The sequence below is a fragment of the Solanum dulcamara genome, chromosome 12 (assembly GCF_947179165.1).
Source record: "Solanum dulcamara chromosome 12, daSolDulc1.2, whole genome shotgun sequence".
NCBI classification, from domain to species: Eukaryota; Viridiplantae; Streptophyta; class Magnoliopsida; order Solanales; family Solanaceae; genus Solanum; species Solanum dulcamara.
In genome coordinates, this window is record NC_077248.1 from 11056663 (window position 1) to 11074648 (window position 17986).

Below are 17986 nucleotides of genomic sequence, written 5' to 3' on the forward strand. Positions count from 1 at the left end.
CTAGTTTTTTTTAACAAAAGGATGGAGGACATTCTTGTATTGAGGATGATCCCAATCTAAAGTTTTCCATGATTTTTCACCCATTCTGATAAATTCAAGATCTGGAGGAGCTGATGGCTACCCATTTCGAAGAGGAAGAGTAAATGGAAGTCTTTCCAGCTTGTGACATAATGAAATTGTTATACGCTGAATAGAACCACAAGTCATTCTTCCCTTGTATATGCTCTTGAGTATTGGCAAAGCATGTAAATAAAGAATCTGCAACTTTGGTAAAACAACCTCATCGTTGATGTTGTTGCTTCGATTATAAGAAATGATAGCTGATGATGAGGCAGAGCTCGCGTACTGGTTAACTTGTTCTTCTTCATCATCTGTTATTATCTCTTCCATTTCCTCGCAAATCCTTACAGTAATTTCTGTGAGATTTTGGAGGTATTGCAGCAGCCACCTAGGGATTAACTCCTTCATTTTATCACAAAACGAAACTTCAAGGCACCGGAGATGGGAAAAGGTTCCAACGGTAGGCAAAGCTTCTCCTAATTCCAACTTACAAAGACCACTGAATTCTTTTAAGCAATGCAAAACCAATCTCTCAAGAGTTTCGAGTGTGTTGCAAGTAGACATGAGTCCCTGATGTCCCGTTGAGCTACAATTCGATAACCTAAGTAGGCACTCTATACCATTGCATCGTCCAATTTTAATTACTCAAGTCTTTGGACTGAATCAGAGATGGAATAGCATCAAACAAGCTATTGCCCAACGTGCGAAAATCACATTCTGAAATAAGTAACTCCTGAATGTTTACCGGTAGAAGAGTCACAACTCGCCCTTCTTCTTCTTCTTCTATCTGGTCATAGCGTAGCATCTCTATGCTGTCTCCAGTGAGAACAAGACGCGAAAGATGATCACTCTCCAAAATTGGATCTGAAGAACTTTTCGGATCTAAAGCAATTACAAAGGAACTCGGCTTCCCACAAGGCTGTTGATATTTGACCAATCTATTAAAACTACAAACATCAATAAACTTCCCATGAAATACATCTAGTTGTCTCATCCCAAGTAATTCTTCTACTTGTACAACAAAAGGAATCGAGAGGAATTGAAGATTAGAGAGCTTAGCTAAAATATCTTCATCAGGTTTCTTATATAGTGTCTTTGAAACGCTTTCATCTCTAGTCATGTCCAAGCATCTCAAATTAACCAAACTTTCTAAACCTTGAGGCACTTCCTGGATAATTGTGTGGAAAAGGTCCAACTCAATGAGGTTCTTGAGATTGTTCAATGGTGTCACAAATCTAAGTCCATAACAACGTCGTAGCAGCAATGCAGAGAGACTTACTAGATTTGACACGGAACTAGGCTGCTGATGTATTGCGGTGTAGCTAAAATCCAAAACACGTAGACCAGGCATCTGCACGAAAAAGGTATCTACAACTTGACTCAAACTACAATTTCCTTGCAATAACAAAGTTGTAAGTCTCGGACATATAGAGGATAAAGGCTGTGAAATTTTGCTTATATCATTATTCATCAAAGAAACCTTGTCCAAGTCCTCCGACCATTCTTGCTCCCCTGGTATTTCACACAATTGTGCTCCTGCTCTCACCATCAAATTAATTTCATCTCTCGTAATTCGCAATGCCATTTCTCTCACCAAATCATGCATCCTCACACATCGAGATCCATTACCATTCACGACACTTTCTAGTAAGCACGCCCTTTCCAATTTTCTCAATACTGCATAACCTTGGTCAAGTTCTGCTTTCCTACTGTTCCTTTTGACAAGCAACTCTTCCACAATGAGAAGGCGAACCAATTCATCTCTCCTAATTTTGTAGTCTTCAGGGTATAAGCAACAATAAAGAAAACACTTTTGTAGTCTTGGATCTCTCAAACGGTTATAACTACACTGAAGAATTGGAAACACCTCATTGTTCATATTCTCCATTTGCATACAAGAGTCTGAATTCTTCAAACGTGTCCCTCCACTCAAAAACATCGTTAACTCTTCTCATACTTGCAGCCGTAGTTATTATTCCGAGTGATAATCCATCACATTTCTTTGTCATTTTCTTTGCTATTTCTTCTATTTCCATTGAAAGATCTCCCCATTGACGACCAAGTGTCTTCACGAATAATTCCCATGATTCAGTCATTGAAAGAGTTGCTACTTTTACTTTCTTTTGGCAGCCAATCTTATCACACACCTCAGACGATCGACTAGTTATGATTAGCTTACCTCCACCAATTTCCAGTGGAATTCCCACTTTTGTTACATCAAAAATGTTCCATACATCATCCAATATAAACACAAAGCATTTCTTCCTCTTCAAACTCTGGAACAATTTTGCTGTCCTCTTCTTGTCATCATCCTCACTCGAAAGGTCTAGACCGATAGTGCTAGCAATGTTGTTTTGAATTTTAGTAATGCTAAAATCTTGTGATACAGTAATCCAATAAACATTACCAAAGAATCTTGATTCTTTGAGGAGATGGTCATGTATATGCATTGCAAGAGTGGTTTTCCCCATACCTCTCATACCATAAATGCCAATACTTGAAACTTCATTCAACGACGTTAACACCTTTCTTAGAATCTTCATAAATGCTTGACCTTTCAAGTTTATCGTCACCAATGGTTGCATCTTCTCTTCATTAAAATGAAGCAAAGTTCCTTCAGTAAATTTACCTTGGTCTAGGAGATCTTCCAATTCTTTATGAATTGTATCAGCACGATTTGACAACCCTATGCGCGATAGGCCTGTTGTACTTCTTGCTCAAAGCATTCAAACTTATGTTCTAGCTTTTGTACACTACTAAGCCAATTTTCAACCTCAGTCTTATGTCTTTTACTCGAATGTAGTTCTGCATCTTTTACTTCAGCTGTGACATCCTTCCTTCGACTGATCAACACTTCCATCTTTCTTTTTATGGTTTCTAGTTTTTCCTCAAGTCCCACGTACGGATCCCATACTTTTTCCTTGAGGATTCATAATGCCTCAATCACCATGATACTAACAAAACAAAGCCAGAGAAAGAAAAGAGAGAACTTGTTAGTCCTTCAACCTTAAGGTGATAGAAATTGGTAAATTACTGAATTTGTCTACAATATTAGATCTATTGGAGCTTAAAATAGATCAAAATTTATGGAGAAAGAGCTTAAGTATAATCTCTTTAACACAGACACCGAGGCGGAGCTAGTATAGTAGTTACAAGTCGATAGAACCTAGTAATTTTTGCTCAAATCCTATATTTGGCTCATCTACTATCTGCAAATAATATAGTCAGAACTTGATAAGAAAAAAATGCAAATAATATAGTCAGAACTTGATAAGAAAAAAAGTACTATGGTTCAAAATCCATAACATAACAATCCTGGCTTTAACTCTGCACAGACATATATAGATATAGAGAAAAATAGCAAATATATGAGGAGATATAATAGGCCAAAAAGTTAAATGATTTACCAATCAAAAGTAGAAAAATCTTCCAGTAGACAACCACATATATGAGATCTTTAACTCAATACTATTTGGTCAAGGGGAAGTCAGGCTTAATAGACATAGAGGAGCTCTAGAACATTGAAAAAATCTCCTCAATTATTGTGCCCATACTAAATTGATATATTGAACTATAGGTCAACTCAATGTACATTAATTGTCTTATGTTAATTAAAGTCTTAGATAAAGCGTTTAAATATTAATTTGTTAAAAAGAAAGCTGACATTTCACATAAAGAATACCATGAGGTACCAACTTTAAGATAGAAAACTAAAATCAACATTGTCAAGAGTGAATAATTTAAACAAGCTTCTTTCAAAGCATACTGCTTAACTAGGAAAAAAATTAAAGTTGGAGTGTGGCTTTAAAACTGCGAACACTAGGTACCGTACTACATAAAAGATATCACATTCGCTGATTATATGTATTCGCCTCAATAAACAGTACAATCTCAATGCGTATTCTAATTAAGGTTGAAGGAGTTTATTGAAGGGCTAAGGTTGAGAGCTTAATAAAATACATGTTTCTGAATGCAAAAACTTGTGCTTGTGAGGATGATCGTCGAGCATGATCTTAAACAAAGGGCCCAATAATTTTAAAATGTCCATACTCCTCTTACCTCATCAATTTTTATTCTTTTTTATTTCTTTAAAATTATGATACTTTTTTAAAAAAAGAAAAATCTATTATAATAAATTTACCTGTAAAAAATAAATATTACTTTCAAGATGATAAAAAGGGGAGAAGTACTAATTCGCGATTAGGGTGTGCATCGGTCGGTTTGGTTCAATTTTAAGTATTATGAATTTGGTTTTCGATTTTTAAATACGCTAAACCGATAATCAAACTAATAAGATATTTGTTATCGATTTTTGGTTTATCAGCTTTTAGTCTTTAACGGGGCGATTTTCGATCTAACCAATAAGAAAATGCTTCAAAACAAATATATTTCTTCTCCAACAATTTGACGCTGATACAGTCATATAACAAAACAAGCAAATCAGACGTTCTTGTTGTGAATACTCACAATTCACAACCCTAGCTGTCGCTAAACCCTTGCCATTGTCGATTAGCTACCGCCATTCTTAGTTCTTTAGATTTTGACGTTGTGAACCTAAAGTTCACACAATATTATGCTAATATACCATTCCAGAAATTTTGAAGCTGCTTTTAAGTAGAAATGGGTTCAAATAGATGGAGAACCTTGAACAAAACTAGTTGGGAGGGTGAACTAGTCGGATGGAATGCTTCACTAAAAATGTTCAACTTTTCCCTGCAAAGAATTTTTAAGATAAAATGCCTGATCTGGCTTTGCTGAGTTTTTTTTACTTACTCTAACATGCCAAAGTTGAGGGACAAATTTTGAAATCAAACATAGAAAACCAACACAACGGTTGCAGCAGCACATACAAAGAAGAGACAGTTTAACATACAAAAGTTGTAATTTTGAGCCCTCAGAATGGCCTCATAGTATATTGGATGTTCAAAGAAAGTTATCTCACTAGAATTTTTCAATAGCTACTCCATCTCTCAGAACCTCATAAGCCTCCCTACTTCGGGTTTTCTTCAACCCAGCTGTGAAATGGACCTTGGATTTTTCTGATGAGATGGCAGTAACTTTTACCCACACCATTACTTTTGTTTTCATTCCTTCAATCTCGACTAGCTTTCCTTTTTCCAGATATCCAGTAACAGCGGTAGAGAAGCGTAATACAGATGAATCCTTGTAACCAACTTCACATACAGAGGGTATATACACAGTGAGCTTCCGTGTCTCTTCATTAAACTCGTAATTGGTGGCATCTCGAGGAAAAATACCTACTGGAACATCATACTCCTTCAGAAGATCTGGCAATGGCTTTTGCATTTTTCCTACAAAACCAAGATTAAGCAGGGAAGATAAAGGTTATCATTTGTACCAAACGACATAATATAAAACTTGTTAATATAGCTAAAAATCCTCAAGAAAATGAAAAAGGGACTTCCCAGTCAGAGAATAAAGAACTTGGAACCAGACAAGTTAGAAGGGAATAGTCTTCCAGTCCACAGCTAACTCCCAACAAAACATCACTAGAGAAAGATTTTGTAGACCATATTCAACCAATGTTCCTCCTTACAAACAAAAAGCTTCCTCACTGTGCCAGACGATTCCTCTCCACCCAAATAAAAAAGAAAAATAGCACACGTGAATAAACACAGATTCTTACAAGAAAATGTTTCCCCCTGGCACTCCTGATTTCTCATCAACCAATTCACTCACCATTCTCTCTTTTTTTGAGTGTGAGAAACTTTTTTTCACTCACCATTCTTAATACTCATAAACACTATTATAAGATATTCTTGGCAGCAACATAATGATTTTATTTTCCTGTCCTTGTCCTCCAACTGCCTTGGGGAAAGACAGGTGTGCTAGTGGTTCAGACAGCAAATTTTGAACATACAAGGGTGAGGTGGGGGTGGAAGAGCAAGCATGGTGAGTTATGCAGCGAGAACACAAACCTTTAAGCTTGTTCACTAGCCATTTTGTTCCTCCTTCAATACTACTCTGCAATGACTGATTATTGAAAGGGAAAAGATCAGTATGAAACAAAACGACTCAAACAGATATATAGAAATACCACACAGAGAAGTGACTAATGGGAACCAACTGCTCTTTGACAAACAACTCATACTTAGCAAATATCTACATTTCTTCCTAGGGAATAATAGTTCTAAATTGGTTTCAACTGATGTGCTAGAAAAGTGACATTATCAAGATTTTGCTGAATCATAAATTCTTTTGAATCTCTCCATCAATTATAGTCATTAGCTTCAGTGCAGCAGGACACTTAAGTGGATTTGGTTCCCATTTTCTCTTCTGAATAACTATTATAACATTATAATACTTTTAATCATACTATAATATAGAAGTTTATATTGGCTTTTTTATTTTAGAATTTAAAAGTTTCTGTTGGCTTTTACCATCATCTTGAGGATAAAGGTTTTTCTCTTTCAATTGTTCAACTCTTGCATTCACAGCAAATAGCTTCACTCTAGCATTCATCGGGCATGCCCAACTGTCAAGTTTATGCTCATGTGAAATAATAAAGGCAGAGAAGGTGTAATAAAGGTGGAGAAGATGCGTAGAAGGTTCCTTTATCTCCAAAGAATATACAGAATTGTATTTTTCTTTAAAAACAAGCAAGTAAGTAGGGTTTGGACATTAACAGAGTGATATTTGGAAAAAAAATAGTATTGGAAATTGAAGTTGCATTTGGACATGCATTTCACTTGAAAAAAAGTTGAGAGAAAAAATTCACCTTCAGAAACTAACCACAAAAATCCTTCTAATCTATAACCAAAAACAAAGTTCAATGAAAATATTTTTCAAAAAAAAAATGGAAAAAAACCTCATGCCCTAAAGGGACATAATAAAGGCAACACGAGATGCAATTCATCAAAATCGAAGGCCAACCACACAAATAAGTCCACATGAGCCTTAGACCAGCAATGGCAAATCCAAATTTGTCTACTATCCAAGAACAATATAGGAAATACGAAAAAACTGGCAGAACAACAGCACAAGAGAGAAGATACTGCTCATCCAAAAAGTTGTGAATTTTAGCACATCAGTTACAAAATCTCGTTGTACCATGCCTTCACTAAAGCTTCTTGTATGTGGAAGTCTTATCCAAAAAATTAAATCTAGTAGCATTTCCTGGTTATCAATCCATTTTCCACAAAGAAGGGTCACAGAGCAACAACAACAACATACCCAGTGAAATCCCACAAAGTGGGGTATGGGGAGGGACGGAGGGTAGGGTGTGCGCGGACCTTACCACTACCTCTTGGAGATAGAGAGGTTGTTTCCGAAAGACGCTTGGCTCAAGTGTATCAAACTCAAGTAAAAGAGTTACAGTCAAAGAGACAATTTCCCAATGCATCTAAGTTGAAATACCAAGGTACAGATGAAAATGCAGTACATCTAAAATATATACCGAGAACCAATTTTCAAACGTCATCATTCTGTGAATAATCCTCAAAAAATGCCAACGGAAGTAAACCCCCATCCTATTAAATTAACTTCCATAATGTCACAAAAGTCATATTTATGCCATGTTTTAGTCATTCTGAATAGACACAACATAGATCAAAATATCATATATTGGCACCAATTGATAACCAAGCTGCAAAGGAATCAGCAAAATGGAATCTTCATATACACTATTTTATACTCCCCCCGTCCCGATTTATGCGACTCTCTTTCTTTTTTGATCAGTCCCAAAAGAATGGAACCTTTCTACATATAATAACAATTTGACTTTAAACTTCTTATTTTACCCTTAATGAGATGATTTATAGCCTCACAAATACCTATTGATTATTTTTTACCACAAGTTTCAAATGTCTTCCTTTAATTCTTAAACTTTGTGCCCAGTCAAACATCTTCATAACTAACGCCATAAAGTTAAAAAGAATATAGTTTCAAAATTAGTCCTTCAAGCCCAGATTATCAATTTACCACATCACATTTCCCTTTAATTTCTGAAATCTTTACATCATTTCCCATACTCTCTCTAAAAAGGAACAAATACTTAACTTCCACAAAATTAACTCACTTGAAACAAGGGATGATACATAGCTTTTTCTTTTGATATGGTAAACCCTAACCCCCAAACCCCCTCCCTTACAAACCAAAAGTGGTAATTCCCACTTTCTGTCCTTCATAATTAGAAGTCTATATCTGCCAGTTTCTTGGATGGAAGTGTAGGGCTCTCACCATAAGAGACAACTTTAAATGGAGTATTAGCAACTTGTGATCTCACCCACTATGTAGTTAATCAATAAGTTATATATATTTGTACAGAGAAGGCACCAACTTCAAATACTACTTCGGACTCACTAACATAAAATAATGGATCCACATTTATTTAAAGAGAAAAAGTTCAAATTTACCCCTGAAGCATTCAATATGTCTTACACTCTCCCTCCGTTAACCTATTTCATCCATGAAAGCCCAAATTGTTATCTTTCATTTCAAATATGTATTTACTTGTAAAGGTTGTCCAACTTGGCTTACCATTTGCCACAGTTGAGCCACAACAATGTATCTAAATTTACCCTAAACTATCTACTTGGTTTATGTATACCCTTTGTATAATTTGAAGCATGCCCTGAACAGTTGAAAAGGTCCAAATATACCTCACGTGTCTATCTTTCATCTCAAATATGCCCCTTTCACTAAACAGTTTTATACCGTGGAAAAGTTGGTCTAATTTGGCAGACATAGTGAAAGACCAATCACAAATGTTACGGGTATATTTGGACTTCTCCCTTGTTTCCATCTTTGGAACTCAGTAATTAATGGACCCGCACCTCAATCCTTCAACACTCAAGTACAACACTTAATTCACCCTTCAGGATGTGCACCACCATCACACATCCTGGATTGTACTTACCTTTATCATTGAACAAAAACACTCAGGACTTAAAATCCACCTCTAGTAAGAAAGAGCTTACTCGGCAAATTTAGACTAAGGGAGGATATACATCCTAGCCGTTAACATAAAATTTGCAATCAAAAGCTGTAAAAGTTAATGCTTCCACAAACATGATTAAGAATTCCCAAAATTAGACCACAGTAAAAGCTCAAATAATCAGGATTTAAGAAAACACTAAAGTTGATTAATAACCGGTAACATTGAGAAATGGAAATTGTGGTCACACCCACTATCCTCAGCTTGAAACGCAGTATACCAAGTAGAAACCCTAGCTAGAAAGAGCAAAATTCAGTAAATTGAGGACAAAACTTCTTAATCATTCAGGTAAATTATGCAATTTATTGTTTCCACAAACATAAAGAAGAATCCCCAAAATTAGATCATATGAAAATTCAAATAAAAATGATAAGGAAACCGAATGGGAGAGATAAAGGGCATACGTTAATGTCATCTCCGACGGAATTGATCTCCTTGTTGGCTCTTTTACCTATCCAGTAGGAACCCACTTTGTTCAATATCTGATCCATTATCAATATCCAAGATTTCTATAAACCGATGATGAAAACTCCAAGAGCTTAAACAAGTCTTCTTCCTCCTTTCTCTCTGACTCCAATTCAGTGAGATAAAGGTGTGGAGTTGATTTGAGTTTTCTGATTGCTCAATCCCTTTCCCTACCTATATAATTTTCTTAGCTGTGATTTGCTCCAAAAATATATTATTTTTTGGCAAACTTCGTTTCCTATTGTTTTCTTAAATCACAATTTAAGATTATTTTAAGATAAGATTAATGCTTAAATGACTTGAGATTGACTCAATTCAAATTATTTTAAGCGCAATTTGATCCTTGATTTCTTTATGAATATCCAAGAGTTTATGAAATGTTGAGATGTCTCTTCAAGAAAATATGTTATGGTTATGATTCATGAAAATATGATGGGATATTTGTTGTTCGGTTTGAGTACGTTTTCTCCTAAAAAAATAAAGAAAACAAATTTTAATTTTCAATTCAAAAATAAACCAAATCAATTTTAATAAGTTATTTTATATTGCTTCAACTTAATCGATTTTTTGTGAGTTTTTTTTAAATGCATGACCTAACTCAGACCAATCACATGTTTCATCATAATACCATTCGAGAGGAATTAAGATCTCTTGACCGTTTATAAAATAAATTAAAGAAAATAGTCTTTTTATATCTTTTATATATTTAAGTTAAAAAATATTATAAGTGACATACAAAATCATTTCTCGATATATAATAAATAAATTGTCAATTTGAAATAATATAATCTTAAAACCAAAAAGTCTCCTCTCCTCTTACACACGTATATTAAGAGGCAATGCACCTTTGTTATATGTTGCTTACACGATTACACGTCGCTAGTTAATTTAAATAAAATTTGAGAGAAAATGGCTAACATTTTGAATTTGGGCTAATACAAATAATGGAGCCACCCAAAATTTTAAAAATATTATAAAATAAACTAACTTAGCAAACTAAGAAGGAGAAAGAAATAGTAAGAGATAGTTGAGAGAATTCCTCCACAAATCATTTTTCACAATACTGATGCTATTTATAGCAGTGTGAAGAGGAAAACGTAGAGGGGGAACAAAGGGGTGTGGAAAGAAAAAGAGGAAAAGAAAAAGTGGGAAGAAAAGCAGGAGTAAAAGAAAAATACAATTTGTATTAGTAGGTCCCACTATAAAGTGGAACATCCACTTGCTCTTTCCTAACAATCCCCTTGGATGTCCACGTGTAATGTGCCTCATTAAAAACTTTACAAGAAATAATATACATAGTTATTCTGAACCTCCATAGATGTTGTGTCACGTTAAAACCTTACTAGGAAAAATCCAGTGGAAAAAAGCCTAGTGAAGGAAAAAGAATACACACATTTGGTAATACGCCTTGAGTGCTGTCTCATTAAAAACCTTACTAGGAAAACTCAATTGGACAAAACCTTGGTTAAGGAAAAAAGAGTACAACGCGTATTCTACTCCCCCTGATGAAAACTTCATTTGATATTTTGGAGACGACGCATTCCAATCTTATATTTTAGATTCTAAAAAGTTGATGTTGGTAATGACTTTGTGGATAAATCTGCAAAATTATCACTAGAACGAACTTAATGTACATCAATATCACCATTCTTCTGGAGATCATGTGTGAACAATAATTTTGGTGAAATATATTTTGTTCTATCTTCTTTTATGAAGCCACTTTTCAATTGAGCTATGCACGCGGCATTGTTTTCGAATATAACTGTGGGTACTTTGATATTATTTTCTAGGCTGCATCTTTCTTTAATAAACTGTATCATCGATATCAACCACACACATTCTCTACTTGCTTCATGAATTGCTATTATTTCAGCATGATTTGAAGAAGTACCAACAATAGACTGCTTTGTAGATCGCCATGATACAGCAGTTCCTCCGTGTGTAAATAGATAGTCTGTCTGAAATCGAGCTTTATGTGGGTCAAATAAATAAGCTGCATCTGCATAACTAATAAGGTATGTTCAACCTTTGTTAGTATAAAACAAACTCATATCAATACTACCCTTCAGGTATCGCAAAATATGTTTGATACCATTTCAATGCCTTCGTGTTGGGGATGAGCTATACCTTGCTAGCAAATTAACAGAAAATGTTATATCAGGCCTAGTTGCGTTAGCAAGATACATAAGTGCACCAATAGCACTGAGATATGGTACTTCAGGACCAAGAATTTCTTCATCCTCTTCTAGAGGTCGAAATTGATTTTTTTTCACTTCAAGTGATCGAACAACCATTGGAGTACTTAATGAATGTACTTTATCCATGTAAAATCGTTTTAAGATTTTTTCAGTGTAGGCAGATTGATGGACAAAGACCCCATCTGCTAAATGTTCAATTTGCAGACCTAAACAAAGTTTTGTCTTTCCAAGGTCTTTCATCTCAAATTCTTTCTTTAGATATCCAATTGCCTTTTGGACCTCTTTAGGGGTTCCAATGAGATTTATGTCATCAACATAAACGGCGAGTATAACAAACTCTGATTCTGTTTTCTTAATAAAAATACATGGACAAATGACATCATTTATATAACCTTCATTTATCAAGTACTCACTAAGGCGATTATACCACATACGCCCTGATTTTTTCAGACCATATAATGATCTTTACAGTTTTATTGAGTACATCTCCCGAGACTTAGTACATGTTTCAGGCAATTTTAATTCTTCTGAATTTTCATGCATTTCAAGTGAACCATAAAGGTAAGCTGTAACTACATCCATTAGATGTATTTCAAGATTTTTATATACAGCTAAACTGATGAGATATCTAAAAGTTATTCCATCCATAACAGGTGAATATGTTTCTTCATAGTTGACCCTGGTCTTTGAGAGAATCCTTGTGCAACAAGGCATGCCTTGTATCTTACAATTTTATTTCTCTCATTTCATTTTCGCACAAAAACCCATTTATAGCCAACTGGTTTTACACCTTCAGGGGTTTGGACTACAGGTCCAAAAACCTCACGTTTAGCAAGTGAATCTAAGTCTGATTGAATTGTCTTTTGCCATTCTGGCCAATCATATTTATGTCGACATTCTTCGACGGAATTAGGCTTAAGACTTTCACTATCTTGTATGAGGTTAATTGCAACATTATATGCAAAAATATTATCCACCGTAATTTTGATCGATCTAAATTTATCTCATCACCGGTAGAACTTATTGAAAGTTCTTCATTCACTTGAGTCTCGGGTTCACTGATTTCTTAAGAAATATCATGATTAATCAAATCTTAACCTTCTTCGGGGGGGTTCTTTTTAGAATTCTTATCCTTTGAACTCAATGGTCTACCACGCTTCAGGCGTGTTTGAGATTCAGAACCTATGATACTAGTAGATGGTCCTTTTGGGACATCAATCCGGATAAGCACATTCACTACAGGAATATGTGACTTAGTTATCCGTTTCAAATCAGTAAATGCATCTGGCATTTAATTTGCTATGTTCTGTAAGTGAACAATCTTCTGGACCTCCTGCTCACATGTGCGGGTACATGGATCAAAATGAGATAGTGATGAAACCTTCCACGCAATTTCTCTTGCGGGATCTTTTTTCTCTCCCCCTAATGGCGGAAAAATTATTTTATCAAATCGATAATCTGCAAATCAAATAGTAAATAAGTCTCATGTCAACGGTTCAAGGTAGAGAATTATGGAGGGTGAGTCAAACCCAACATATATGCCCAACCTTCGTTGAGGGCCCATTTTTGTACGTTGTGGTGGTGCTACATGCACGTATACCGCACAACCAAAAATTTGTAAATGGGCTATATTTGGCTCATGACCAAATAAGAGTTGTGACGGAGAGTATTTATTATAATATGATGGTCTGAGACGTACAAGTGCTGCTGCATGTAAGATGGCATGACCCCAAACAGTAATTGGCAATTTTGTTTTCAGTAGTAGAGGTTTGGCTATCAATCGTAGGTGCTTAATAAATGACTCTGCAAGGTCATTTTGAGTATGAACATGAGCAACTGCATGTTTAATTTTTATCTCAATTGATAAGCAATAATCATCAAAAGTTTGGGATGTAAATTCTCCAGCATTATCAAGGCGAATAGTCTTAATTGGATAATCTGGAAATTGCACCCTTAATCTTATTATTTGTGCTAACATCTTCGCAAATGCCAGGTTGTGAGATGATAAGAGGCACACATGAAACCATCTAGATGATGTATCTATTAGGACCATAAAATATTTAAACAATCCACTAGGTGGATGAATAGGTCCACATATATATCCATGTATACGCTCTAAAAAGGCAGGAGATTCGATGCCAACCTTCAGGGTCGATGGTCTGGCAATTAATTTGCCTTGATAACAAGCAATGCATGGAAATTCATCATTCGTAAGAATCTTCTGATTCTTTAACAGATGTTCAGTTGAATTTTTAAGAATTCGTCTCATCATTATTGATCCAGGATGACCTATTCGATCATGCCATATCACAAATATATTTAGATCAGTAAGCTTCTAGTTTACGATGAAATTTGCTTCAATTGCACTAATTTTTGCATAATATAGGTCAAACGACAAAGTTGATAATTTTTTCAAAATATATTTCTGGCCTGAGACATTTTTTGTTATACCAAGATATTCAGTATTCATTTCGTTTAGTATCTCAACATGATATCTATTTCTGTGGATATCTTTAAAACTTAACAAGTTTCTTTGGAATTTAGAAGAGAATAGTGCATCGTCTATAACAATCTTTGTCCCGTTAGGAAGAAATATAGTAGCTCTTCCGGAGTCTTCAATCATTTTTGAATTACCTGAAATTGTTGTAACATTTGATTTTCTTCTAAGCAAGTTAGAAAAATATTTCTCGTCTTTAAAAATGGCATGAGTTGTTCCACTATTAATTACACAAATATCCTCGTGATTGATCATTGATCCAAACAAAATTTGAGGCATATTCATATTTTTCTTTAAAAAGAAATAAAGTAAATATTATAATTAAAACATGGCTTATTACACAAATTTTATTTATTTACATGGATTAGAAAAATACTAACATATTATTTAGTACATACAAAAAAATTATTTAAATATTATCAAGGTTATTGATATTCATATTTCCTTCAGGGAAATTAAAGAAATCAGTTACATCTAGATGCATAGGCTCAATATTATCTTCAGAGATAAAGTTTGTCTTTGAATTATTTTCTGCCCTCTTCAAGATGCATAGGCTCAATATTATTTTCAGAGATAAAGTTAAACCAGACGTTTTGATGACCGACAAGTCCGCGACCAGTGACCCATACCTCCACATCTATGACATATACTTTCTAAATGTTTCTTTGGTAATGCTTCTGGCTTTTCACTCTTATTTTTGTACTGCTGATCATTTTTCGGTGTCAGTCGAGCATCATGATTATAATTTCTTCTTCGACCATGAGCACGACCACGACTAGGCCATGACCTCTTTCTTGTTGGTTATAATTTGCTTGATTCACTTCAGGGAGTGAAAAAGAACCAATAGGCCGACTATCATGATTTTTCATTAGTAGTTCGTTGTGGTGTTCAGCAATCAAAAGGTGAGAAAGTAATTCAGAATATTTTTTAAACCTCTTTTCGCGATATTGCTGCCGTAGGAGCATATTCACGGGTGGAAATGTGGAGTATGTTTTTTCAAGTTTATCTTGCTCAGTGGTTTCTTCTCCGCATAAATTTAACTAAGCTATAATTCTAAACAATGCAAAATTATATTCAGTTATATTTTTAAAATCCATTAATCTCAGATTTAGCCAATCATGACGTGTCTATGGAAGGATGACCAACTTCGGGTGGTCATATCTTTCTTTCAGATTCTTCAATAATTTAAGAGGATCATTTAATGTAAGGTACTATAATTTTAATCCCTAGTCAAGATGACGGTAAAGAAATATCATGGCTTTGGCACGGTCTTGACTAGATGACGTATTATCATCTTTGATGGTGTCTGCCAGACCCATCGAATCTAGATGTATTTCGACATCTAGTGTCATGATGAGTAGCCTTTTTTAGATATGTCAAGAGTAACAAATTCAAGTGTAGAAATATTAGACATTTTAAGAAAATAAAATTCTTACCCCTTTTTTTACCTTCTTAAAAATATAGCTCAAAGCGATGGAGGCTCATACTGATAACGTGTTATAAAATAAACTAACATAACAAAATAAGAAGGAGAAAGAAATAGTAAGAGATAGTTGAGAGAATTCTTCCATATATCATTTTTCACAATACTGATGCTATTTATAGCAGTGTAAAGAGGAAAACGTAGAGGCAGGGACAAAGGGGTATGAAAAGAAAAAGAGAAAAAGAAAAAATGGGAAGAAAGGTAGGAGAAAAAGACTAATAGAATTTGTATTATTGGATCCCACTGTAAAGTGGAACATGCACTTGCTCTTTCCTAACAAAAAACATTTTTTGTACTTTTTGGACCATTCTATCTGTTTATTTTTTGTGATTGTTACCCCCACAAACAATCAAGGTGGTAATAGAATTTAGTAATTGTGTTTAATTTGCCAAAGGGGTATTTTTAGAAAGATTTCTCCATTTCACTATGTTGAGTACATATATAAAATTGTTAATTTGAAACTATTTACATATCTGAATATAGTAATAGAGAAGAATTAGGATTCATTTAATTGATGATCTTCTTTTTGAAGTTCATCAGTATATTATATGGGACAATTTCAAATATATATAATAAATTAATTAGTTTACAATAAATATAATTATGTTTTATTTACATAAAAAAATAGCCAAAAATCATAGAAAATATACAGTATCTATATAATATAGATTATTTATACATGAACTATACACTGCATATACATTATGATACATTCTATACATGAAATTTATAATGAGTTTACATGAATATACACCGAATGATTATTTTTTGACAATTAAAATAACTGAATGACCACCTACTGTAACTATCTCTATTATAGTATATATGTGTATTTTGGAAAAATTCGCAAGTGTGAGTCCTGGTGCAAACTTTGAGTGAGTCTCTCTAGTGATGAAGTAACAAAATTTCTGACTTTATTGTCCTGATAATTGGTTCAATGACTAAAATTTCACATGATATTATTAACTTAATGTAGCTAAACACTTCTTGACCTTTTATGATTGCATAAATTTCATAGAAAAACTGTACTAAAAAGTTATTGCATATTTGCATTCGTCCAACTTGACTCATCATATCTTTGTTATTGACTTTTTTAATCTTTGACATAGTCAACCAATGATTTCTCTCTTTGTAGAATTATCTTTGATTTAGCAATAAAAGTCTAGTCATTTATGAGAAAAACATGTTACCATGAGATAATTTAAACACCAAAATTTATTTTGGAGCACACCATGGGATAATTTAACAAAATCGACCTTCATACTTTCAAATATGGCACACCATGAGATAATTTAAACACCACTGCTTGATGCAATCCCTCTTCGATCATTTAGTCTTGTCTTTTATTCCTCCATTGATAAGTGATAGTAGGTTCTCCATAAACAATTTCGACTGATTTTACGATTGTTTTTGTGTTAACTAAGGCAGATTGTTTGGGGTTTTAGAGTGATTGAATTGACAAAGGTGGATTATGTGGTGGTTTGGGGTGGTGGGGTGGGCTGGACAGCCTCGGGAGGAGGCTGTCCAGTGGCAGTAACAACCATGGGAAGGCTGCGGAGATGCTGCGGGGTAAACCATAGCCGCCAGAGAGATGGAAGCCCTTTAAAAATATAATAAATTTTACATCTCAATAACAAATATGGATTTATTATGAAATAATAATAATATATAGATAGCAAAGAAAGAAATTATAATAAAGGAAGATAAAGGGAGAGAGAAATGGTAAAGGAAGAGAAAACGTAGAGTAGTAATATTTTTTTGTATGTTTCATATTGAAGATACGTTGCTTTTTTATAGGCAAACATTATTGAAAAAAATGATCATCTATAGTAACAAAACGCGTGAGCTACAATGAAAATACTATTCATCTAGAGTGAAAGTAGGTCCCATGAACATCCACTTGTTTTACAACACTTCCCTTGGATGTTCATGTACAAAAGAAAAATATATACATAATTATTTGTAATACGCATTGGTTGCTGCCTCATTAAAAACCTTACTAGGAAAATCCAATGAGATAGAACCTTGGTTAAATAAAAAAGAGTGCAACACATATTTTACTCTCCCTGATGAAGACATCATTTAATATCTCAAAAATAACGCATTCCAATCTTGTATCTCAATTTTTCAAAGGTTGAAGTTGGAAATGCCTTGGTGAACATATCTGCTAAATTATCACTTTAACGAACTTGTTGAACATATCTGCTAAATTATCACTTTAACGAACTTGTTGAATATCTATTTCACCTTTCTTTTGAAAATCATAAGTAAAGAAGAATTTTGGTGAAATATATTTTGTTCTGTCTCCTTTGATGTATCCTCTATTC

At 34.2% G+C, this 17986-nt stretch overlaps 2 protein-coding genes across 2 annotated transcripts; both read right to left on the bottom strand.

Moving 5' to 3' along the window:
* On the bottom strand, positions 1-3010 carry LOC129875594 (putative disease resistance protein At4g10780). The gene is given in 4 exon segments (XM_055950889.1): positions 1-706; positions 708-1964; positions 1966-2758; positions 2761-3010. Coding segments are annotated over 4 exon segments (3006 nt in total).
* Positions 3011-4859: 1849 nt separating this feature from the next.
* On the bottom strand, positions 4860-9722 carry LOC129877142 (uncharacterized protein At5g01610-like). Its single transcript, XM_055952627.1, has 3 exons — positions 9421-9722; positions 6000-6054; positions 4860-5372 (listed from the first exon to the last, which is right to left on the bottom strand). Exons 1-3 carry the CDS (start codon positions 9505-9507, stop codon positions 5002-5004), a joined length of 513 nt encoding a protein of 170 aa, XP_055808602.1. The 5' UTR covers positions 9508-9722; the 3' UTR covers positions 4860-5001.
* Positions 9723-17986: the final 8264 nt, after the last annotated feature.

Coding starts and splice junctions, on each gene's coding strand:
- LOC129877142 (XM_055952627.1), bottom strand. CDS start 9,507: ATGGATCAGATATTGAACAAAGTGGGTTCCTACTGGATAGGTAAAAGA. Junction 6,055..9,420: donor CCGTCGGAGATGACATTAAC/GTATGCCCTTTA, acceptor TTCAATAATCAG/TCATTGCAGAGTAGTATTGA. Junction 5,373..5,999: donor GCTAGTGAACAAGCTTAAAG/GTTTGTGTTCTC, acceptor TTGGTTTTGTAG/GAAAAATGCAAAAGCCATTG.